The sequence below is a fragment of the Pygocentrus nattereri genome, chromosome 3 (genome assembly GCF_015220715.1).
Source record: "Pygocentrus nattereri isolate fPygNat1 chromosome 3, fPygNat1.pri, whole genome shotgun sequence".
Classification (NCBI taxonomy): domain Eukaryota; kingdom Metazoa; phylum Chordata; class Actinopteri; order Characiformes; family Serrasalmidae; genus Pygocentrus; species Pygocentrus nattereri.
This window is the reverse complement of record NC_051213.1, coordinates 26,389,798-26,415,780: the sequence shown is the minus strand read 5'-3', so window position 1 is coordinate 26,415,780 and position 25,983 is coordinate 26,389,798. Positions and strand designations below refer to the sequence as shown.

The window sequence follows — 25,983 nt, the reverse complement described above, 5'->3', positions numbered from 1 at the left end:
AAAAACAAAAAACAAAACAGAATATGTGATATTTTTGTAAAAAATTTTATACGCATGGTAAGGGGGTGAATAAAGCATAAATAATGCATAACTGGACTTTTTAAAGTAAAAGAAAACTAATACATCAAAGAAAATAGAAAATAGAAAATGACTGATAATCCAAAAGAGGGGTGGTTAAAGTTAATATATAATATAATATATTTTTCATTGGAGGGCCTCAATTTATCAGGCACCCTTTACACCATCCATCAATGAAAAAGGTACCACCATAGGACCGCTGCTATCTAGAATTTTTTAGTGGTGGACTACACTCAGCACAGCAGACGCTGGTCATAATATATAAGGATTCCAAAGATGCATTATACATGATATTTCTAGTTAGATGTATGAGTACCTGCTGTAGTGCTGCTTCCAATCTGGCCTGCTTGGATACAGAGAGTTTACACACAGCATCCCAGCGGACCTCCAGCTCCTCCATCTGCTCCTGCAGCCAGTGGGCATCAGCAGTGCTGCCACGAGTCAGGTCCCTCACAGAGCGCTTCAGGGTGCGAATACAGCCAGCACGCTTCCCCAACTCCTTCTGGAACACCTATGATACAGACCCAGTCCAATTCAGTCAGATATAATAGATACAGAGGTATATCAGCCCTCTTACAGATACAGACAGACATTTGTAAAACAGTACCTTGTGCTTATCAATCAAATTATTGACCAGGTCCTTCTCGCCACCTACAGGCACATCTTCAGCAAGCTGTGGCTCTGCCCTGTATAGCCAATCATTGAGTGCCTGCAGTGCATCAGTAAACCTGCCTGAAAAGAGCAGTGCCTCCTCCAGCTTGTGTTGCCTAAGGAAATGATAACATCGTTTACAGCATGATACTAAAACCAGTTCAAAGTGTATCAATAAGAGTCATCACTTACGGAGCTAATCACTGATTGGTAATAAGACTTACCGCTCGAGGGACTTCCCACTAATGGTGTCCCAAGAGTCTCTGAGCTCAGACACCATGTTCTCAAGATGCTGAGTGTCTGACACATTCTGAGCTTTTTCTAAAAGTGAGCGACCGCTCTTCAAACAGGCCTCATACATGGGCCTCTTTGAGCGGAAGTGTTTCTGGAATTCCTGCAAAGAAAAAATATGAACTCTAAGCATCAATTATCTGCATATTGTGCTTAGTAATCTAATTTATGTCTGTATTTAAAATAAATAAATAAAAAAGTTTTGTTAAGCTGTACTGTACAGTCCATACAATGCTGCGTCTGAGCACATGGTACCTTCTGCTCAGTGAGTTGCTGTTTGATCTCCTCGTGTGACACAGCAATTTCTTTATGTGTGTCAAGCGTCTGCTCCACCTCACTCATCCAGTCTATCAGCAGGTGCCAGGTTTCACTGAACTGCGAGTGGTATTACACAAAACTCAATTCAGGCATTACAAAATCTACTGACATTTAGCTTCTGATGCTTCATAAAAGCAGTGCTTCACAGTAATAAACTGTGTACCCAAGTTCACTGCTTGACCTCATTCATTTTAAGCAATGAGAGGCATTAACCTACCTGTTTAACTTGTCTTCTTACTTCCTCTAGAGCCTTGCCCCTCTCAGTGGTGTGCTGGTGGAGCTTTCTGTAGCGATCTTGCACGGTTATCACCAGGTTCTGCACTACATCACAGTCCTCCTTTCTGCTGAGCTCTGAGAGCTGAGTGGCAGCATTCTCCACACAAGTCTTCTTCTCTCCATATGAATGGACCTCACTCACCAGCAGCTGCCATGACAGAATATATAAAGTATATCAGAAATGCATAACATACAAGGGTTTCTGAAAGAATCAAGCATGAAAACACATGGACGTACCCTGTGCTCCTGAAGCTGAGTGCTGATAGTGTCAAGAATGAAACTGGGAGCCGGCAGGGCACTAATGGCCTCTTCACACTTTGCCATTTTGGTCAGAAGATCTTGTACATTACTGTTAAACTCTTTAGCCAGACCAAGTCCTTCTGTCAACTTAGCCTAGTGAATAGAACCATAGAAGTAAGGAAAAGCATATAAAAGTTAATAATGAGGTTGACAGAACAGTCCCCAAGTCCCAACACAATGATGTAAATGTCTCACTTTAGCTTCATCAAAATCTTGTTATATCAGGGCATATATATGAAGCTCTGTTTAGATGTATGTTAAAGGGCCCATATATGACATTTGAATTTTTTTTAAATCCCTTAAAATGAAAAAGGATTTTTCTCTGTTGGTCTTTTTGTTTGAGACGGGTATATGTAAATGATCTCTCTTTTGATGATCTGTCTTCTAATGTGTGTTAAAAAAACAGTGCAGGCTGAAAAACACCTTATAACTTAAATAAGTGGAGCATAAATAAATACATAAATAAGTGGAGCCAGACTTTTGCAGGCTGAATTGGTGTATATATATTGGTGACTGTGTTGGTTTTTGTGAGCACACTAAAAGAATGGATTAAAAACGAGGTTTTTGCAGATAAGTTCCCATTTTTGGACTGCATAGACTGGAGAGTAAATTGTATATTTTGAAACTTTAATAATGTTTATGTACTACATCTAACATGATACTTGGTCTTTAACTCAAAGACCAAACTTGTGTCATCACCTTGCGTTCTTGCATTTTTGCATAGACAGTGCTCCACTTCTGCTCCAGAATGCATAAGCTGTGCTCAGTGCTGGAGCCGCGAGCCACATTGCTGCCCTCTAGCATCCTATGGACAGCATTACGCACGTTGGTGTAGCTGTGCATCTTAGAATCCATCTCATTACACAGCTCCTGTAACACCAGACGTACAGCAACTTTATAGTGAAACATCTATATTCTCACATGTTCAAGGATTCTAATTAATTATTCAATTTTATGAATGAAACATGCATTATTTATATACACATTCATAACATGCACAGTCAGCTAATCTGACTCCAATAGTAAGCAGACTCTTCAAATTTGAGTGACTATTTTGACTGCCTGCAGCATTACCAGATGAGAACTGAGTCTTTCCCCAGCAGAGTCAGGCATGCCCCACACAGTTTTACTGGAAGACAGACGCAGGTCTGTATGTTCTAGCCACTGCAACAGGTCCTGGATCTCCATGGTTACATCCTGAACCTGTGCGAGAGTAGTGAACACCACATTTAAAACACTCCTGGAAAACAAAGTGGTGGTAAGTGGACAAGCTGACCACACAGAAAAAACACAAAATGAAAAAAACTGACCTACAATGTAAAATGTTTTGTTTTGCTCTGAATTGGCAGAACTGAGATGGAGACCGTCTCAGCCCTGGTGTAATGGGAGAGAGTGCATCGTGAGAAGTTTGTGAGTGCTTGTGTCCACCTGACTCAGGTTGTTCTCCAGCTCCAGCTGCCTGCGCTCTGTTTCACAGCGCACAAACTCCCAGCGCTCATTCAGTTGCTCCAGACGAGGCTGCAGGCCATGAGGACTGTCTCCCCCGGCCTCCAGCAGCTCCCTTCCAGCCTTGTTCAGAGACTCCACCGTGTGGACATGGGACATCACATCATTACGCAGTACCTGTATATACACAAGTCACAGAGACCATTCAGCTGCTTACCACAGGTGATTTCTAAACACTGGAAGCTACAATAAGTAAGTGAATAATATTCAAAACATTTTTATGTTGCCTGCTTTACTTCAATATAGATTACTTTCTGTGAATACTGAGTACATTGCAAAAGACCAATATTGTATTATTATATATTATTATATATTATTGTACATTAATCTGTGTGTACCTTGTGTTTGGCCAGCTCAATCTCACAAGTCTGCAGGTCAATGCTGATTGGTCGAGACACCTTTAATAGGTCAGCAGTATGGGAGAGCCAGGCATGTAGCTCATCAAGATTATTTTGGAACTGTCCCAATCCCAACAATGCACACTCCAGCTGGTGCTGCTCAAACACACATACATCAAAGCCACCATGAAGCAAAGTCCCTCACAAAGTCTTCAACCTATTTTTAATTTTGGTTTAACATCTAATACAATGTGTAGCCTCTTGAACCATTTAGACCAGAAAAACTGGGCTAATAAAAAAGCACCCAGTGTTAAAATGATCTGTTATTCATCATCAGTAACATAATTCACATTATATTTAAGCATAGTTTAGTGTTGTCATGCCAAAATGTAAACTTCTAACAAATGTAAAAAAGAAAGCAATCATGTGGATAATTGGTCAATTAAAATGATTCATAATTTGGGCTAGTTTAAGCTTCAAAAGGGCTATTTTCTATTTGGTAAACCTAGAGGTCACAGCAGTACTATCAGTATCAGGGTGACTGGGCCACACCTGTCTGCTGACAGTTTCTGATTCCAGGCTATCCCAGCGCTGCCGGAAGTCACACAGTGGAGAGACGGATCCCGGCCGCTCAGAGCCCGGAGAGAGATGACACACAAAGCGATGGTTCAGGCTCTCAATTTCAATCTTCTTTTGATACAGCTCCCGCTTGAACTCCTGTGGGAACAACAAGTGTTATGTTAAAGGGAAATTCCACTATTTTTTCAAATATTTTGCACAATTCAATTGTAATGTACACACCATTCAGAAAGCATGAAGTGGCATAGTTAATTGTAGAAACGATCATAAAACAATGTCTCAGGCATTAGGCAACAAATTCAGAACTATTTCGTATAATAATGAGGTAAAAGCATCAAGTGCTTCAGGTTTGTATCACCACCACTGTGAACAATTCTGATTTAGTTTCTCTACAAAAAGTTTATGCAATTCCCTTTTATGAGGTTTGCAGAGTTCACATCTGTATACAGTGTTATCTAAGCCAACTGAACTAGAACCTTACATGTCAATTTAATGAAAATGTTCAATGAAAATGTTCAAATAAGAACTTTGAGCTAGTTCTTGTAACCATGTAAAATTTGAAATGAATATTTAGAACCTGACTTGGGCAAACTTCAGAACTTAATGACTAAAAAATATATAAAATTTGCACACAATATAAATAGAAGTTTTAGCTTAAATTTCTTCATGGAGAACCATGACATGGCCTGCCAAGTTCCAGGTGAGTTAAAACAGAATAATCCTGTGGTGATTCCAAGTCAGTAAGTCTGACCTTTAGGTCACACAGCTGCTCTCTGACAGATCCCAAGTCAGAACCCACTAAAAACTCTTCAGTGGACTTCAGCTCTGCAGACTTGAGCCACTCAAACAGTCCCTGCAAAAAGAGAGCAGAACATGATAGTATCTTCTTGTAGCTTTCAGTAATGACACACTGAGCAAGAACCCAATTGATCACTAATCTACATCTTTGTTCAGTGATCCACAAAATGATCTACACAATTAAATGTATAACTCTGCTGTGCTTAGAATCTGTAAATGTGGAACCACCACGCAGCTTTGTCTGGTCATGGTTTCTCTTCAAATATGTGCATATAAACAGAAAATCTTCATGTGTTTATCATTGCACTTTGTTCAATTTTCTTTGAAAAATCTAAATTCTGAAAGATCTTCTTTTTCTTCCAAGCTGGCAGATTACAACTCATTATGTTTGATATCCATGATTGTAACCACAGGGAAGCAAGATCCTTATAATGTGAATATAAAGTGTCCAATATAGTACTGCTCTGGGCAGACCTACTGCTTTAGAAGACACAAAAGATAAAAATACTTGCCAAATCTGAATCTGCATTCAGTAGAGACTTATTGTCAAATAAGGACAACCTGATGCCAGATAGGCAGTGTGTTATATTACACTTACTTGCATGGTGTCCTGATAATTCAGTGCCAGCTGTAGAGATTCTTCTAATTTTCTGTGGCATTCAGTCCAGATTTTACTTAGATTATTCCATGTACAATACAGCTAAGAAAGCAAAAACAGTATACATTAATCATACATAATGAGTCATTTTTTAAGGGTTTACTCATTATAGTCTGAAAAACTGACCTCATCCAAACTCTTTGTGACCTCTGGCTTGTCTGTGTCTCCACAAGCTGACATCAGTTCCATACCCAGAACTCCGAGTGTATCCAGTTCCCCTTGCAGTCCATCTATGTCCTCCCTCAGTATCTGAGGAGGCAGAACAGTAGTTTAGAGTGTAATCAAAGTCCTGGCAGCTCTTCAGGTCCATTGTAGTCATTATGATTTATATTTGGTAGAAATATGTCTCTCTCACAACATGCCAAAAGGGTTGGAGAAAGGAAAGGATCTCTTAACTCACATATTCTTAGATTGTTTGTTGCACTCTTTATTGACACCTTTCATTCCTTTGTTTGACCCATTACCTGCATGGTTTCCAGGCTCTGTCGGATGACCTCAGAGTCAGACCTGCTGGAGTTCAGGTCCAGAACAGCCTGCTGTGCATCATTCAGCCCAGCTGTCATGTCGCTTACGTCACTCCAAAATCTCATTGCTAGATCCAACAAATTGAGCAGCCACTTCTCCTTCTCCTGAGCCTGCCTGTGAGCCTCCTGCCACTGACTTGTCAGGTCGTCTACCCGTGCCTGGATGTCTGTGGAGAGAGTGGAGATTAAATCAAAAAGAGAAAGCTCTCAGAGAGTTTTCAGCACCTTATTTTTCCTCCCGCTGTGGTCTGAGGACCTACTTCTTCAGACTATACCTAGGAACACTATTCTGCAGTCACATTTCATTTCTAAGCACTGCAGTCCACTGCATTTGACATTCAAAGAAAACAAGTAGCTACATTTAACAATTGTCCTCAAAGGTCATCATTTGTATGCATTTAATTTGATTAAGCTATGATATGGCTCTTGTGTTTGTAGGTCATAATGGCATGTTTCTTATTGATTTCTTATTGATTACTGATATTCACACATATTGTCTGTTGTTCTAGATAAAAACATTTGCTAGCTGAATAAATGTAACTCTAAATATTTTACATAATGCAGCATATTTAGGAGATTACACAAGTACACCCAGTTTATATAAAACAGTGTGATGCAATACAATTAAATAATTATGTAACTGTAATCATAGATACTATTACTATTTATTTTCACAAATAAATATAACCAAGTAAAAATAAACCATTTACTCCCTACTTACCTGTGCTGATGGCACTGTCTCCTGCTGCTTGTGTGTTGGCCAGAAGCTCTTCAGTCTGAGACGCCACACTGCTAAGGCTCATCTCCAGCTTGGCGAGCTCAGCCAGAGTGTGCATGTTGTCCTGCAGCTGCTCTTGAATGCGAGGAGTCAGGCCCTGCAGAACCACTGAGGCCTGCATGTGGCTGTGCAGACGTTCAAGGCTTTCTCTTATCAGTGTCATCCTCTCATTCAGCTGCAGGGTGGAGTGATAGAATTATTAAATAGCTTAGCAGAGACATTTAGGCACACCGTGCTAAGATAAAAACTCAGAATTTTCTCTAAATGTACCAGCTGACCAGGTCTTTAAACTTCTATATAGATCTCTGTAAATATGTATGGTGTTTCTGTCATATAAAATCTGTTGAAAGTATCTCTGAATCAGATTATAGTACAGAAAAACAACTTATTATCTTAAAGGAGACATGCTGCATCACATTAAGCAAATGTCCCATGCTATTCGAACCAACACTTCCAGTCATCTGCACTTTGCAGGTGTTATTTTACATACAGACAAATGTGATGGACAGGGCAGAGAAAAACAGTGATGTAATGTCACACAGTCAACCCTTTTTATTGATTTAACAAGCTTTTTGAGGATTAATTGGGCTATATTTTGTACTCACAATAGCAAGATTAATGTTAAACTAAACATATAGTTTCAACAGTCTCCAGTGACATTCAGAGACAGTCTTAAGTTTAAATCTTTACTGACGTCAATATCCAAACTGCAACATCCAAAAATGTCATGAGCAACAAATGTCAGTGTTTAAGATCGAGAGCTATCAGTTACAAAATGTTAGCTTAAAGGGAGCCTCATCACTTCGTATTTCTTGCATTATTTAAAAAAATACTGGTTTTCTACAGCAAAAAGGTTTTGTGTCATAAGATGCTAGCATTACTGCTACTAGTGCTAAGAAAACAAGTGCATTTATCTGTACAAAATTTCTTGAGAATTTACAAACTGCAATATTGTAAACAAAAGTTCCATTGGAGCCCATTAATTTTGGACTTGATCAGGAGCGCCCTTTAGCATCTGACCTGGAAGACATGGAGTGGAAACTCTTCAGCTGAGTGACTGATTCCATTCTGTGCTGATGATGAAATGACCAAAGGAAAAAAGACCAAACGAGCCCAACCAGATCACTCTCAAATATGTTCAACTCAACATAACTCTCTTACTTACATCAAACTGTAGCACTGTGCCATCTCAAAATAAATAAATAAATAAGACCAAAGAAAGGAAGTAAGGCTTTACTAATGGCAGTGACGACTGTTTTTGTGACTATTACCTGTGTGTAGCGAGGCAAAGACTCCTCTAGGACTGAAGCAGCCTCTCTCACTGTGTCTCTGATGGTCTGGTGCTGTTGCTCAGCCTCTGCGGCCCTCTGGCAGTACTGCTGTGCCTGGCTAGCATTCAGGTCTGACAGACGTTTGGCCAGCATCCCCAGTCGGGCTATCAGGGGCTTGTGCTCAGCTATAGACTCCCTTAGACCCTGCACAGAGAGCTCATATTAGCATAAATGTTGATTTTTTAATATTACACAGGTGCTGAATGTGTTTAGATGATGAGAATGTTTGGGAACACATGCACTCATTAATTGTATTCTCTGTCATTAAAGACAACTGTTGTGATTGTAAACACTCTAGAAATAGCTCAAAAAGTCTCTGAAAGGATGACCTAGTGGTGAACTGCCCATAAACTCAATAGAGAAAGCCAAAACAAAGGCATGGCAGTTGAAACAGGAAAGAGGAATGGAAATCCCCTGCAGTGAAGAGGCAGGATTTTTAGCACCTGTAAGAGCTCCTGTTGTTCTCTGAAAGTTTCGTAACTGATGGTGTTTAGAGCAAGCTGGCCTATAAGGGCTTTAGTTTCCTGTAACCATGGCAACACCTCGGCATAGCCCTCTGAGAACTGGGACAAGAGGGACTGAGCATGCTCCAGCTGCAGCACCACATGGGAATTTGTGCCAGTGGTTATCTGACACTGCTCCTGCAGAACATCTAGGCTTGTCTGTGAAAAAATAAAGGAATTGGAACATTTCTATCTGCAGTACATTTGTAGGACTTTAGCTTCAACAAAACACAAGCAGTTATAGTGTTATGAATGGTACCTGTAGACTTTCCATTTCCCCATCTTCAGTGTAGGTCTGTAAAAGTTCAGAAATCTTCACCATTTTTTCTATATTAAACCTGTGCTGTAGAATCTCCACTGCAAGTATCTGTGGGGGAAAAGGAACAAATTCAATTTGATTCAACACTACATTGAAACCTTTCACAAAGTGATACTTATAAAAAGAAGATTATCTCTTTCTCTACTAAATCCAAAGACCGCCTACAGAAATGTTGTTTTAATGAATCATTATATGCCACAATTATTGGAATATCCTGTTTGTTACACAGAAGAAACTCACTTTCTGCTCATAGAGCTGGGTAGCAATGACCTCATTGTCAAGGTTGATGGCTTTGAGGTTCTCCAATCCCAGGGACGTAGCTCTAAACCAGGCCAGCTCCTTCTCAACTGCCTGTTCCAACTAGTCATTACATAAAGAAAATAGAAGGAGTTGCGGCAGGTGACTTCAAAAATACAGTCAAATGTTTTCAAGACATTTACAATGAAACATTTTTCACATACTGAACAGAGTAAAGAAAAAAATGTTTCATATCCTAAATATTACTTACTTTCATATCAAAGCATTTATTTGATACCATTTATTTAATTTCCAGTAAAAACAAGTACAAGTATTTACCAGAAAATTGCAAAAAAGCCTCAACAACTAAATCACCTTAATTTTGTAATTACAGCTTCCGTTCTTTTCAGGAGACTTGCTTTCAGTTTTAAAAAAAAATATTTTTCCAGTCCTCCAAAGTTCAGTCTTAGAAGCTGGTGGCATTCTCTGATGCTCAGGATTCAAGTTATCCTGTCTGAGCTGTCCAAAATTAGTTCAATTTAAGTTACATATGTTACTCTAGAAATACTTCTGGATACATACCACCCTCTAGAGTGTACACCGGACATTGCAGGTATAAAGATGGAAAGAGCACCTGAGTGTGTGTGTGTGTGTGTGTGTGTGTGTGTGTGTATGTGTGTGTAACTGTGTGTGTGTGTGTGTGTGTGTGTGTGTGTGTGATTAGGGAGGGAAGCGTCATAACTATTAGCCACTCCCTCAGCCTTAACATTAGATGAAGTTTTATTTGTTATTACAACCCCAATTCCAATGAAGTTGGGACGTTGTGCAAAACATAAATAAAAACAGAATACGATGATTTGCAGATCCTTTTCAACCTGTATTCAATTGAATACACTACAAAGACAAGATATTTAATGTTCAAACTGATAAACTTTATTGTTTTTTGCAAATATTCACTAATTTTGAATTTGATGCCTGCAACACGTTCCAAAGAAGTTGGGACAGGGGCAACAAACAAAACTGAGAAAGTTGAGGAATGCTCAAAAAACACCTGTTTGGAACATTCCACAGGTGAACAGGGTAATTGGAAACAGGTGAGTGTCATGACTGGGTATAAAGGGAGCATCCCTGAAAGGCTCAGTCATTCCCAATCAAGGATGGGGCGAGGTTCATCACTTTGTGAAGAACTGCGTGAGCAAATACTCCAACAGTTTAAGAAAAACTTTTCTCAATGTGCAACTGCAAGGAATTTAGGGATTTCATCATCTACAGTCCATAATATCATCAAAAGATTCAGAGAATCTGGAGAAATCTCTGCAAGTAATGCCTGTGACCTTCGATCCCTCAGGTGGCACTGCATTAAAAACCATCATTCTGTAACGGATATTATCACATGGGCTCAGGAACACTTCAGAAAACCATCGTCAGTGAACACAGTTCGTGGCTCCATCTACAAGTGCAAGTTAAAACTCTGCCATGCAAAGTGAAAGCCATATATCAACAACACCCAGAAACACTGCCAGCTTCTCTGGGCCTGGGCTCATCTGAGATGGACTGACACAAAGTGGAAAAGTGTCCTGTGGTCTGACGTTTCCAACTGTTTTTGGAAATCGTGTCCTCCAGGCCAAAAATGAAAAGGACTGTCCGGATTATCAGCGCAAAATGTTCAAAAGCCAGTATTTCTGATGGTATGGGGGTGTGTTAGTGCCCATGGCCTGGGTAACTTGCACATCTGTGAAGGCACCATTAATGCTGAAATGTACATACAGGTTTTGGAGCAACATATGCTGCCATCCAAGCAGCGTCTTTTTCAGGGACATCCTGCTTATTTCAGCAAGACGATGCTAAGCCACATTCTGCATGTGTTACAACAGCGTGGCTTCGTAGTAAAAGAGTGTGGGTACTAGACTGGCCTGCCTGCAGTCCAGACCTGTCTCCCATTGAAAATGTGTGGAGCATTATGAAGTGTAAAATACAACAACAGAGACTCCGGACTGGTGAGCTACTGAAGTTGTACATCAAGCAAGAATGGGAAAGAATTCCACCTACAAAGCTTCAACAAATTAGTGTCCTCAGTTCCCAAACGCTTACTGAGTGTTGTTAAAAGGAAAGGTGATGTAACACAGTGGTAAACATGCCCCTATCCCTACTTCTTTGGAACGTGTTGCAGGCATCAAATTCAAAATTAGTGAATATTTGCGAAAACAATAAAGTTTATCCATTTGAACATTAAATATCTTGTCTTTGTAGTGTATTCAATTGAATACAGGTTGAAAAGGATTTGCAAATCATCGTATTCTGTTTTTATTTATGTTTTACACAATGTCCCAACTTCATTGGAATTGGGGTTGTATATTGAATCATTGTTTGTTTTAGGACTGAAACAATGAACACTCCAAGTCTGTTGGTTTGAAAATAAATGTGTGATTTTATAGTACAATGAAATATTATGGTTTGTTGGATCTGCTTGAACTTCCCCTCAGTAAGCTTGATGTTTCTTTGACTTTTCCCTTCCTTAGTCAAGTGGATTATCTTATATCTAATCTCATCAGAAACATCTCCATTAGCAACTTTACATTCACATAAAAAAAGAAACTTGCATGGCAGCTAAGGTGAGTTTGTGTAGCTGCTTGTGTAAATGTTAGTGTCTGTTCGAAGAGGAACAAAATGTCAATGACAGCTTTGGGAACAGTTTTTTTGGGGAGGACTTAAGGCTTTAAGATCAGAAGGATGGAAGAATTAAAGAGGCAGTAAAGAGTATACAGAAAGAGTGGACAAAAATACTGAAAGATTTGACACTGCACTTAATTTTGGAGGCTTTGTGTAATTTCCTGTTAAATACGTTTCCTACTTTTTTTTGACAATGAAAAATGAATCACCTGTACTTAATGAGGGACTTTTGTGCACTACTTTAAGCACATTACTGTACACTGTATTTTTAAACAGTGAAGAACGGCTTTATCTCTCTTACCCTCTGTCTCTCAGCAACACACAACACTGCATCCCCAGACTGAGCTGGCCCCAATAGTTCTCTCTCAATGCGGCCCAGCCACAGGTGCAGGTCCTCCTGACTGGAGGTGCATCGGCTGGAAGCCTCCAGGGCCTGCTCTAGTCTCTGAAGCACATCAGCACTGCTTAAACTCAACACAGAGTACCGAATCCGCAAACTGTCCGTCTTCTCCTGTACCAGTTGGGACTCCTCTTCTATGGAAAAGTATAGGAAAGAATGAAATAACTATAGTTATTATCTCGACATCACGTAAATTCATGGTCATTCGTAAGCACAAAGAGAGATGATACCTGAGACTTTCTCCATGAGATCATGACTGCACTGTTGAAGTTTTCCTAAGTCTGCATTCTTTGCTTTTATCTCCTCCACAACTGCCTAGAAGTCAACAGGAAAAACACAAAAGGTTATATTCTGTATTTGAGATATATTTTCAAGAGCTTGCTGCTGGTCACCTTGGCCTGTTCTGTGGCCTCCTGTAGATGAAGCATTGCCCTCTCTGCAGAACGGAGCTCAGCTAGGTCCTGCTCCACTAAAATGAGCCATTGGTGAAGACTGTCCACTCTCTCTTGGAAAAGCTGAGCCTGGGGCAAAATGACCTCCAAACTCTGTCTCCTGTTAAAATAATTCCAAATCAGTCATGTTTCAGGAGCTGACTATACCACTAAAGAGCTTTGAGGGCCTTGTGCTGACCTTCTGTCAGCTCCCAAGAGCAAAGCCTCCCATCTGAGTTTGAGATGGGGAAGCTGTAGTTTGGCTCCTTCTCCTTCCTCTCCGTGAAGCACCTCTACCAAGCGTGGGCCCTCCTGCATCATGGTCTCCATGCTAGGCCTCCTTTCCTCTAGAAGACGCTGCAGAAGCTGTTGGACAAGATCAGGCCACACTGTTTACACAATGCACTGGCAACTTTGTACTCTAAAAGTTCCTGATGCTGCCAACTCAGGCAGACCATTTCAGGAGGGTTTATATGTAGCTTTTACAACTGCAAAACATCAACTATCAATTTAAATGATTTGAGTTTTTCCTACAATGCTCTCAAAAGTCAACAGTTCTCACTTGAGAGAAAATGTAACTTGGAGAGGATTGGAAATGCACAGTTGCTGCTTGTCTTGGAGAACCTGCATGCTCCCAAACATGCCTTATTCTTTCTTTGTGCCACTGAAGTCAAAGGTTTGTCTCAAGTATCAGGGCTTCACTGTGGTTATCCAGGCATGTTTCACCTCACTTACTATACTAACAAAGGCAGCTGTTTCAGACTGAAAGGTGAATAACCTCCCTCCAGGAACTGTACACAAAAGCATTCAGGGGAGCATTGTGAGCATGAACTTTTGTAATTCACTCTTCAGTGCTAGGGCAGTTACAGGAAAGAAGTTACCCTAAAACACTTTCATGGTTCAATTCACAATTCATCAATTCACTGCAAGTCTCTACAAGTAGGAAAGTTCATTAAAAACTAATGAAAACCTTCCTGGGGTGAGGGAGGGGTGTATTTTTCAAAATAATGTAGCCATGAGCATACCTTCTGTTCTTGCAGCTGAGCTTTCACCACTTTAAACTCAGAGGAGGGAGGCTTTTGATTTGCTGTAAGTTCTTCAATCTCACAAACCCACATCAGCAATGCTTGGAGATTTTGCTGGAATGTCTGAGAATCCCCAAGTTCATCTTTCAGAGCTAAAGCACTTTTGGCACCCTTGAATGAAAAAAAGATCATCTGTATGTAATTCACAGGGGTCACCTTCAGCTATCAGACATGAGAGAATACAAACAAGTGTTTATAAAATGTGGTAAACAAATTAAATGTTAATGAAAAAACGGCACCTTCCATACAACCAGACTTGAGTCTTGCTCCGTACTGGACTGGCCATCATTTTGCAACTATGAGTAAAAAGTTTTGTAAATGTTAAATGAACTGCAGTTTCACAAGATTGAATATTGAAAAACAATGGTTTTGTTTTAGCTGTCACAAAACTCATTAACTCCCTCCATTGTTTCAGTGCTCATGAACAGTCTTTCAACACTATTTTGTACAGTCATATGCAAAAGCGGTAACATTTTCTTTTGATTGTAAGCGGTAACATTTTCTTTTGATTGTCCACTGTAGGTGCTTTGTAGATGCTTTAACTAACATTCAACTAAATACCTATTAAATGCAACTGAATTTGAAGTTGTGTGTGAAAGGTTCGATTACATATAACCCTAATCCTATACCTAGCCCTAACCCTAACCACAAGGTAAAACCTAAACCTACTCCTAGACCTAACTCAAACCATAATATTGTTATTAATCAACACAAATAAAGAGTGACCGCAAAAGTTTGGTCACCCCTGATCAAGTGCCATGTTTTGTTGATTTTCTGAGTGAAAATAATTTGAAGCATCTTCTACACTTCTGCACATGTTAATGCACAATTAATGTTTGTTTACTGGATTTTGCAAAAGCCACTACATATTTTATATTTTATGTTTCATTTTTTCCAGTATGTTAAACTTAGCAAATAAATAGGAAGTGTGAACTAAATGTGAAGAATGTGCTATATTTTTTTTTTTTATGTTAACTTATTTTCACATACAAAATCAACAAAACATGTAATTTAACCACAGTATTCAAACTTTTACATACAACTGTAGGTCATACCATATTCACTACAACTACTGTAGTACTGCTACTACAATACTATACTAGTAACCCAACCCACAAATATGTTCCATTCCTAGGTATTTTCCAGACAAGAGTAAAGGAGCAGAGAGTATCAGAAATGGAGAATGCAAGTACAGTTTGATGGGTGTGAGTTGCAAAAACACAATGTTGCTTTACTAGAATTTGATGTCACAGAGCAAGTTATATCCCAAACCCAGAAACAAAAACTTGTTTGATATGTTGCTTAGAAATATAACAACCTCTGCTAATTCCTCGGCTGCTCCGGTGAGGACCCTAACAGTCCTGGTCACAATGGGATCACCGCCCTTCTGCCCAGCTGGATACTCTGTCACCTCCACAATCTCAGTCACAATAGTCTCTGTTACTTCGGTGACCTCTGTGACTTCTCTTGAGCTCAAGGTTTTCCATGACCATGGGCTCCCGGAGTCTCGTCTTTGCAGGGTGGCTCTTCCCTCTGCTGTTCCGCACTGGCCCAGGGGGGATCTCCTGTACTCGGGAACATTAGCTCTCCTCGGCAAAGACCCATTGTATGGCGTTTTGGCCGGGGAAGGTGTGCTTCTCCAGGCATTATCCAATGTGCTGGTAGTGGTGACAGTAGGAGCAGGCGAGCTCCTGTTTTTGTCTGGTGTGGGAACCTGTGGAGGAACCTGGTCCACATGGTCCACATTGTCCACATTCTTCCTCTCCTCTCTAGGAGGCTCTGGGAGAGGCCATTCTCTCTGTCGCTGGTAGCACTCCTTGAGGAAGTCCTCATTTGACCTCACTTGCTTGGACTTTTGACCCAGGCAGCTAGGTCTGCTTATTAGGTTCCCCATGATCCTTCAGCCCATGGGCGAATAAAGTGTGAGGTAAGAGAAGGCCCCTGGGCCATGCATGCAGGAGTCACCTCAGCTGCCTAAAACACAAGGGGGCTCAAAGTGAGTGCAACTTTCACCCTGCATCACAAATCCTTCTGCCTTTCCAAGGGTGCTGTAATCTCTGTAGACAAGCAGTATATTCAGCCAGCTCTAATATAGACCACACACTGCAGATCTCAATTAAACACACTTTTTCTTCCTGTTTTTCTGCCTATTCACAAGCATACAGAAGCAAATGGTAGAGAGGATTGCACAAACTGAATCTCTGTTTTGGCCCACAGCATATGCAAAATAAAAGAGGTGGTTGATTCTGATTGTTAGTGCACTAAGACATGAACACTGTGCTGCAAGTATGGGGCATAGAAATGCAAGTGACAGGCCTCTCTATGAGGGCACTCTCCTCGAGGATGCCAACTGCTCTCCCTGGCTGCCAGAACTAGTGTCTCTTGCCAGGACTAGCCCCGGGATGGCCCTGGGAAACCATTTAGGTCCTGATCAAATATGACAGGCATAAAAATGCTGCTTCATTTCCTTGTCACAAAAGCCGGGGGTCCTGTTTCTTTTCATCTTTTGGAAGGGGGAATTGTGATATTGGGAGGTGGGCCAGAATGGACATGTCTGAAAAGCGGTACATACTGTAAGACAACAGTCAGTGCAACTGATATTTTTGCCTAGCTTTTCTAGTAAAATTTTGTAAGAGAACAGCTGCAACAGAACTCATTCTAGAGCATTATTTTACCACTCAATATTCACTTTTTTTTTTTTTACAAATTGTTGATGATATTTTATTGTGAAAAGTCAATAATGATTAGAGTGAACAATGGCAGAGTGAAATGAATTAGCTTTGCCCACTGTTGATGCTGACCAGTCTAAGCTTGTGGATAGCTGAGATAGAATCCCTTCACTGTTAAGTATAGTTAAAACTGAAAAGCTCAGTCAGCACTCATTGCTCCTGGTCATCTAGGTCAGACCAGGTCATTCTGGATCAGTGTTTGTTAAAGCAGAGCAGCATGACACACACAGAAGCTGCACCCATCCCTGTAATTAGCATTTCTGAATCACTGGAGCAGAAGACCTCATATATGCCCATGCTTCAGCTGAGTAGATTCTGTGCCTCCTTATATCAACCAGAGACTGGTGGCAGTAAATTCTGTATTGACAGAGCTGACACTACAGCTTGGCTGCTACAGAAGCTCCTTTACTCCTGAATCATATTCTTCATGGAGTAATTTTGCATACAGTTTAAAGGCACCAACAAGTTTAACCAGCTAACTAGCTGAGACCATATAGCTTTTCTTTGAAAAAATTTTTTTTAATTGCATCTGCCTTTACATTCATGGCTAGGTAACTTACTTGGATGCAAATGCAGGTCTAAGAACATGCAACTGAAGATCAGAAGCATGAAGATTTCAAATATAAACACATAAATTTAATAATAATATAATAATAAATATAAACTTATAGACACCACATGCTTTCTCTATCTTGTAAAACACAAAGCTTTCATGTGAAGATCATGAGAACTTGCAGGGGGATTTTAAAGCAGTTGTTATCATTGTTTCCAGCTAATACTTTGCTGGATGATCATTCCTAAACAAGTCTGTTATAACAATATTACAACTATTCAGTGACTCTCAGTGCCTGTTTTGAAAACTGACATAGCCTTGACAAACTAGGGAACTAAGTATCAAAGACATGCTGATTTCAGAGCAATGCACACAAATGAAAGTAGTTGTTTGCTAGAGAAGTATTAAAGGTGATCTTCTAAATAAGTGCAATCAGTCACCCACTTTAAGCCTACAACAGAATAAACTTTTCCCAAAAAGGGCTTAAGGGATCACAAGACCTCCATTACCAGGCATGACCCAAACCATCCGTCCATTTAATCTGATGGTCTCCAGTTCAAGACCCCCACTCTAGATATTGATTTATGGAGCATGTCACAGACAGAATCCCAATGGAACAAATTAACCTAATGATAGAGAGTTACTCCCATCGGCAATCTATAGCACTTTCAAAGACCCTTAAAGAAGCTTGCATGTGATGTTTGTTTTTTCAATAAATAAATAAATAATCATTTATGCATTTTCTTGTCTCATACTTACAAAATTTTACATTTCAGTGGCCACAAAGGCTAAGGTTAAGTAATTAATATGGTGGATCTCGTTAGAGGCCACAATAACCATATGAACCACTAATATGACCCCAATATGGCCAACAGAAGGTGTTACAGATTACAGTGAGCAGTGAGAGTACACTCATGGGAGATGTTTTTTATAGAGGGGAAAATGGTTGTAAATCAAAACTTCTGTCTCAGTCTGAGTGACTTCATGTAGTAATCTAGATAGTGGTCTCTCTAATTAAAAAGGAGAGCTGTAGGGTTACCCAGGAGACACATAAAAGCCTCTGACGCTATTGCTCAGGTCCAATTTTGACACAACAGATAAACATTCAACAGACAAAATGAACCAACATCATATATTATTGTGTCTTTTCAAGTTGTTTCCATCACCAACTCATTGTGTCATTTACTTCTCATATTGCTTTGGTGCCTATTAGCAAAATCACAGATGAAGACACCATAGAATAATGTAAAATTGAAAGTGTAACTTATATTTCAGGTAATGCTATGAGCTTGCATTTGCAATGATTATATTTCTAAATCAAACTTTGTCAAAAGCAAAATGTACTCACAATAGTAGCAACGAGGCAAGCACAAAAGCATGCTCTTCAGAGAGAGAACTAATGAGAACCAAATTCCTCCAAGCTGTTCCTGCTCATAACGAATTCATGCCAAATCCCCTTCGGTCAAAATGAGAGTGGTCCACATAGCATCACAGCCACACTGCACCTTTCCCTGCTGAGGCAGCCTATTGTGGAAAGTTTGAAAGAGCCCACCCCGGGCTGAAAGATTTGGCGGTTTTTGACCGTTGAGGACACAGTAGTTCATACTTACCCCTGAGCACAGAGGAGGGTAAACTAACAAAACAATTCCACTGGCTCCCCTGTCATCATTCAAACCAGGGAAGAAAAATCTTGTTAGCTTTCAGCATCCTTTGGCAGGCCTCCTTTCTCAGCAGGTGGACCAATACATTTATGGACATATACACTGCACTTGTGTACACTCCCTCACTCACAATTACACTCTTAAACACACACACACACACATTAGGCGAGATAACCCATGCTTTTCCGTTGCCCACAGTCACAGGCAAACAATGTCCCTCTCTGCTTCCAGCCGCCCCCTCCCATTGGCAGCACTCTCTCCCTCTCCTCTTTGTTGCACCCTCTCCGACAGAGAAATTCCTTTCTTGTTGAGGCAACTGATGGGATGTGCCGCTACTAGAGCCCAATAGTTCCAGTTAGTTCCACTGCCTCCAGGTTAGAGCTGTAGTAAAGTTCCCCTTCAGAGATTCTTGTATAGTCCAGTTTGGTTCGTATGCCTCTTGTGTGAACTGTCTGGCTCTTGTGTATCTCTTGTGCCAGACATTTGGACAGCGCAACACTCCCTCACCTCCCTCTCTCCTTCTTTCCCTCCCTTTGCTAGCCCCTCCCCCAGATCCTCTTTTGGCTCTGAAACTCCATGCCGCTTGTGGGGAGAAAAAGAGGGTTGGGGGGGTTTCTATAAAGATCCCAGGCTGCCCCCCTAAACATTCACATGTTAAGTGACAGCTGCCTCCAGCCCCACTCTTGCCTGCTCTCATTCGGTCTCCTTCCCTCCTGCAGCAAGTGCAGGGCCGAGCAGGGCAGGCTACAAAAGGAGGGACCCCCACCCATCCAGCCCTCCACACAACCCCCATCTTTATTCAAAGCCTGTGCACTATCCTCCACCACGGCTACAAAGAGGTCTAATTACTGTAAAATATCTCTGATTACTTTTTTTCGACTCACTTCCAGTCTGCAACTTGCCAAACAACAAACAAAAGGCTGAAGAGAAATCAGAAATAAGATCCATCATTATAAAGAAGAAGGCCTTCAGTGTATAGTTTCCATTCAGTATTCCAACAGAGTGCAGGAAAAATAAATAAAAAATGAATATAGCTCCACAGGTACCAATTTCATGGCAAATGACCTATATTTTTGTATGCATTGAGATGTATACATTGATATATAGTGTTTGTATACATTAAATTGACATAAAAACCATCAAAAGTGTCCTTTGTGACAACTGACATTTATTGGTATAAGCCTTTATAAAAGTTTAGGAGGGTTTATATCAGGTAAAGGCTTATGAAAGTATCACGTAGCTTTACAAAAACTGCCCCTCAGTAAAGTATTATGGGTCCACAATAATGTACTGAATCAGGAAAAATATATGGTTCTTTAAATAAGCTCTTTGTCTTCCCCTTGGGCCCTTTGGGAGGAGAGACTATTATCACTAGTTAAGCGAGGTGTCAGATCTCAAATAAGCCTTTACCCTATGGGGAGAGAGAGAGAGAGAGAGAGAAAGAAAGAGAGAGAGAGAGAGAGAGAGAGAGAGAGAGAGAGTGAGAGATACAGAGAGCAACGGGAGTGGCCAGGTGTATTAGCAGGTGCAATGTCACCCTGGAGGGCAGGAGCACAGGTGTGGTGCAAACACACTCATTGTCTTTCTCATACACACTCTCATCCACATCGCACCTGCACTCTACCAATTATCTTTAACTCTTCACAGGCAGCTGGGGCTTGCAGTTAATTGTCCTTCTAATTTCAGCCTATTCAATTTGTGCCGAAGCATCAGCTGAGCACTTTGTGTTAATCAACCTTAGATTTTTTGTTGACCTCATGAATCTCTGAAACTGTCAGAATCTGCCAACATCATGCTTCAAACACAGAAGGGTTTCCTCAATAGGTGTGAATTCACTGTTCCCTACTGCATTTGCTGGCTTTATCCTTACAATGCAAAGGGTCGGGTGTGACCCTGTGTGAGAGAGAGCTGTATGAGGAATAATCACTTTGCATCACAGAGCACAGAGAATACTGGAGTGAAGGACTTTTTGAGAGAGTATGAGACAGAGCTTTTGAAAATGTCCTCAAGGTCTGCTGCAACCTTTGGGGGCTCAGCAGTAGGGCAAGGCAATGGGGTGCATGGCACTCATTTCAAGTGAGTGGACCACTTCTTTGACAGGAGGCAGAGAACAGAGAAAAAGAAGGAATATGCAATAGGAGAGATGACGGAATGGGATGAAAGCTATCAGAATAGAGACAGGGCATGCATGTCCACTTCACATCAGTCTGTCACTCTAATTCCAAAGGGAGCTGTGCAAGAGGGGATCATGCAACCACTACACTAAGCACTTAAATTATTCACCTCAACCCATCCCCCCAACTGAGACTGTGCAGGATATAAAATGGACAAAAGGAAGTGGTGAAGAAAAAGAAGAGAAACAATGCCTGTTGTCTGGACGGTCCTGGGAAAGTGAAATCAACAGTGAGACCTTATAAGGTCAAGTTATTTAACTTCACTGGGCTGAAATGCAGAAACAGAGCATCCAACACATTGTATGTTTTTGCTTTCAAGGTTTCTACTAACTTTCATTTTGCTTGTTTGGGCTGTGCCTTTAACTTATGGTGGTAGTATGAGGGAAAATTGACTGAACTCTGAGAACTAGGGCTGGAATTCTGGATGACTTCTGCCTGGAGCTAGAAGGCTGGACCCCACCCCCTTTTTTACCTGTGATAGGACTGATTTAGGACTGAGGAACAGGGAGGAGATCGGGTGGCGGTGGGGATTCTGAAAACTTTGTCATGGGAAACAAAAGATAGGGATGGGAATACATAGTGTGCTAGATTGAAAGGAAGCGGTGTTCCAGGCACGGTCCTCCTCCTGAATTTCAGTTGTTCCATAATTCCATGTAATGTTCCAGATAAAAGTAAGTCAGGTGACTATAGTGCAAAAGGACAGTATATACACACGTGGACAAAATTGTTGGTACCCCTCGATTAATGAAAGAAAAACCCACAATAGTAACAAGAATAACTTTAATTTGACAAAAGTAATAATAAATAAAAATTCTATGAAAATGAACAAATGAAAGTCAGATATTGCTTTTCAAACATGCTTCAACAGAATTATTTAAAAAAATAAACTCATGAAATAGGCCTGGACAGAAATGATGGTAACCTTAATTTAATATTTTAAAATTTGTTGCACAACCTTTTGAGGCAATCACTGCAATCAAACGATTCCTGTATCTGTCAGTGAGACTTCTGCACCTCTCAGCAGGTATTTTGGCCCACTCCTCATGAGCAAACTGCTCCAGTTGTCTCAGGTTTGAAGGGTGCCTTTTCCAGACGGCATGTTTCAGCTCCTTCCAAAGATGCTCAATAGGATTTAGGTCAGGGCTCATAGAAGGCCACTTCAGAATAGTCCAGTGTTTTCCTCTTAGTCTTCTTGGGTGTTTTTAGATGTGTGTTTTGGGTCATTATCCTGTTGCAAGACCCATGACCTGCGACTGAGACCAAGCTTTCTGACACTAGGCAGCACATTTCTCTCTAGAATTCCTTGATAGTCTTGAGATTTCATTGTACCCTGCACAGATTCAAGACACCCTGTGCCAGATGCAGCAAAGCAGCCCCAGAACATAACAGAGCCTCCTCCATGTTTCACAGTAGGGACAGTGTTCTTTTCTTGAAATGCTTCATTTTCCCGTCTATGAACATAGAGCTGATGTGCCTTGCCAAAAAGTTCCATTTTTGTCTCATCTGTCCATAGGACATTCTCCCAGCAGCTTTGTGGCTTGTCAACATGTAGTTTGGCAAATTCCAGTCTGGCTTTTTTATGTTTTGTTTTCAACAATGGTGTCCTCCTTGGTCGTCTCCCATTAAGTCCACTTTGGCTCAAACATCGACGGATGGTATGATCTGACACTGATGTTCCTTGAGCTTGAAGTTCACCTTTAATCTCTTTAGAAGTTGTTCTTGGCTCTTTTGTTACCATTCGTATTATCCGTCTTTTTGATTTGTTATCAATTTTCCTCCTGCGTCCACCTCCAGGGAGGTTGGCTACAGTCCCATGGATCTTAAATTTCTGAATAATATATGCAACTGTAGTCACATGAACATCAAGCTGCTTGGAGATGGTCTTATAACCTTTACCTTTAACATGCTTGTCTATAATTTTCTTTCTAATGTCCTGAGACAACTCTTTCCTTTGCTTCCTCTGGTCCATATTGAGTGTGGTACACACCTTGTCACCAAACAGTACAGTGACTACCTGTAGCCCTATATATAGGCCCACTGAGTGATTACAAGATTGTAGACACCTGTGATGCTAATTAGTGAACACACCTTGATTTAACGTGTCCGTTTGGTCACATTTTTCAGGGGTACCATCATTTCTGTCCAGGCCTATTTCATGAGTTTATTTTTTTTAATAATTCTGTTGAAGCATGTTTGAAAAGCAATATCTGACTTTCATTTGTTCATTTTCATAGAATTTTTATTTTATTATTACTTTTGTCAAATTAAAGCTATTTTTGTTACTATTGTGGGTTTTTCTTTCATTAATCGAGGGGTACCAACAATTTTGTCCACGTGTGTAAAATATACTGCCAACTCAAAACACATTAGAAATCCACAGGCAGTTGTTTTATGTATTCCTCCACGCAGGATACCTCTGATCACCACTGTCATTTCTGTTATGACAACAAAGGAACCATAATGAACACACTGTGGACAGTAAACAATCTGATACACTGTTTGCTGTGCCTTATTTGTTTTAATGTTACACAGTAGCAAAAAATACAGTCTTATTTATTTTATACATTGTGATTTTCAGACTTATCAGTTGCCTGCACAGGCTAGAATGTTTGTTCAATCTCACGAGCAAAACACCTTATCAAGTAAATTTGGAGCTCAGTATAACTTAATGCAGTGTTTTAGCTAGCTGCTAGGTGTTTGTGAGTCTCCTCTGTGTCAGGGGTTTGGCAGTGGTTAAAACTCTGCGCCTGCCAAAAGCTCCAGTCTGTGAGACACCTGATCCTTGCTCCTAACACAGCCGTCTCTTCAGTGAGCTAATTGAATTGTTCCCTCTGACAAAGTCTTTCTCTGTTAACTGTCTCAGGCTGTGGCTTTTACCACTCATCAATGCATCCAACCTGATCCCTGAAGCATGAATGACAGAACGGGATTACGAAAGCAAATGCTTTGGCACAGTTTCATAACATGGCACAGAGCCATGATATCAGTGAGTTGTTTGAGTGGACATAGTGGTCATTCACGGTACAAAAGCCCAAGACCACTCTAATGTATTTAATTTACAGTACAAGGTATTCATTTTTAGCATATTTCTAATGTGATTAGATATATGATAACCTATTTGCATAAGCTCGGCGAAAATCAAAGCAAATATGGTATGTTTTGAAACAGTGTTGAGAGTTTCTAAAACTTCAAAAAACGATTACAAGATATAGATAAAATGGGACTCCTAACAACCAAGATCTGTTAGATCAACAAAACAGTCACTATCAGACAAATGTGTTCCTGTTCAATCTTCTGCTGTAAGAAGAAGAACTCAGCACTATGGGTCTGAAAGAACGTGTAGCTGTCAAGAAGCCGTTACTGAGAAAAGGAAACTCTTGGTGTTCTCAGAACAATAGACTGACCACTCCAGTCCAGACCTCAACATCACTGAATGGTTTTCAGGCTATGTGAATAGATATTGAGGCTTCTTTGTAATTTTGTGCTAAATATATGTTTTTGGCTTTTTTCATTCTGCTAATTTTGACTGAAAATTAAATAAACAAATGGTAGTCTCTGACTTTTGCACAGTATTGTGTATGTCCCACCCATCAGGTGCTGGACTAAGGGGATGGCATGTAGTTCTCCATCTTGTTCACTATTCCTTGTTCAATGTTGAAACGAATGGACTCTGTATGTTCGCAAAGCGTAATGTAGGGGTGAATCAGTGAGATGCCAAATGGGTTACAGATGAGGCCAAATTTGATCAAAACCCCCATGTGTCTGAAGACCTGAGAGCAGCAAAGTGGATTAACCCTACTGGTGTGCTCCCCTCCCCCACCATTTCACTGTCTCTCCTGCGTTTAAATTCAATAAGACCTCAGTGGGTCCTCCAATACACAATAATTAGCACTTGAGCAGACATGCTCTTTCCATGAGTCTCACATGAGGCTTTTGCAAAGTGATAAATGAATATGTAGAAAAGGATCGCTCTTGAGAAAGGGGGTCAAAACCAAAGGACCAGCTGACAAACACAGTAATTTATCACTTTAGAGCTCACTTCCCAGAAGAGAGAGTGTGTGAGGGGTGTGTGCACAGATGGGAACGATGGGCTTCCCTGCTGCGGGGTCTGGGATACTGGAAGCTGAGTCACTGAGGGGGAAATAAAAGAATGAACAACTTCAAATACCTTCTGATTCATCTATTCAGCAGCTTTGGCGTGAAAGCTTATTATCAAAGCTAACATTTCTGTCTTACTTTGACATTCATCTGACTGTGCAGAGAGGCAGGTGTTTAGGATGCATCCCTAGAGACTCTACTTATATCTATGTATTTCCATAGGCATCTACTTTGTATATGAATGTTTCATCTTATGTTTATATCATATTTTCTTGAATATTCTTAAACGTACTGGTTAGATATATAGACAATTTATTCCTCGTGTATATACTTGGCAAATTAAACTGACTCTGATTCTTCAGAAAAATGTAATCTGACATTTTACATTGACAGAAATTGTTAAAAAGCAAATAATGTAACAGCACACGTTTCCTGCAAGTGTATTGTTGTTTGATTAGGTCCTACTGGGTAACAGAGCAGGTTGATCTCTGTACACAATGGAGCTAGGCTTCAGAAACTAATTATGACTGTAAATTATACAACAGCAGGGCTTTGCCCTTGTAATAACATAATTTAATTTACAGCCAACAATAATTTTTAAACAATAAGTTAAACAATAAGTTAAACAATAATGTTTACATTGACTTTCTCTGAAAATTGCAATCTACGAAATAAAAATGCATAAAAAAATAGCAAT

General features: G+C 40.4%; 1 protein-coding gene across 6 annotated transcripts in view; it reads right to left on the bottom strand.

Annotated features, from left to right (window-relative positions):
- Positions 1-25,983, bottom strand: part of macf1b (microtubule actin crosslinking factor 1b) — a 39,766-nt gene that overhangs the window by 7,824 nt on the left and 5,959 nt on the right. For 2 of the 6 annotated variants that reach the window (XM_037536889.1, XM_037536888.1), the window contains exons 4-29: positions 14,311-14,367; positions 14,012-14,182; positions 13,186-13,352; positions 12,948-13,107; positions 12,786-12,870; positions 12,457-12,689; positions 9,489-9,608; positions 9,189-9,296; positions 8,870-9,088; positions 8,367-8,570; positions 7,039-7,270; positions 6,258-6,484; positions 5,920-6,042; positions 5,734-5,835; positions 5,089-5,190; positions 4,311-4,475; positions 3,759-3,914; positions 3,343-3,537; positions 2,989-3,117; positions 2,614-2,784; positions 1,852-2,007; positions 1,556-1,762; positions 1,276-1,395; positions 954-1,123; positions 686-845; positions 395-589 (exon numbers count right to left, since the gene is read on the bottom strand). In XM_037536889.1, coding sequence (XP_037392786.1) covers positions 395-589; positions 686-845; positions 954-1,123; positions 1,276-1,395; positions 1,556-1,762; positions 1,852-2,007; positions 2,614-2,784; positions 2,989-3,117; positions 3,343-3,537; positions 3,759-3,914; positions 4,311-4,475; positions 5,089-5,190; positions 5,734-5,835; positions 5,920-6,042; positions 6,258-6,484; positions 7,039-7,270; positions 8,367-8,570; positions 8,870-9,088; positions 9,189-9,296; positions 9,489-9,608; positions 12,457-12,689; positions 12,786-12,870; positions 12,948-13,107; positions 13,186-13,352; positions 14,012-14,182; positions 14,311-14,367 — 4,134 coding nt within the window. Of the gene's footprint in view, positions 1-394; positions 590-685; positions 846-953; positions 1,124-1,275; positions 1,396-1,555; positions 1,763-1,851; positions 2,008-2,613; positions 2,785-2,988; positions 3,118-3,342; positions 3,538-3,758; positions 3,915-4,310; positions 4,476-5,088; positions 5,191-5,733; positions 5,836-5,919; positions 6,043-6,257; positions 6,485-7,038; positions 7,271-8,366; positions 8,571-8,869; positions 9,089-9,188; positions 9,297-9,488; positions 9,609-12,456; positions 12,690-12,785; positions 12,871-12,947; positions 13,108-13,185; positions 13,353-14,011; positions 14,183-14,310; positions 14,368-15,389; positions 17,375-18,701; positions 19,497-25,983 lie in introns of those variants that run through there. The other 4 variants (XM_037536885.1, XM_037536887.1, XM_037536884.1 and 1 more) reach the window with 4 other exon arrangements.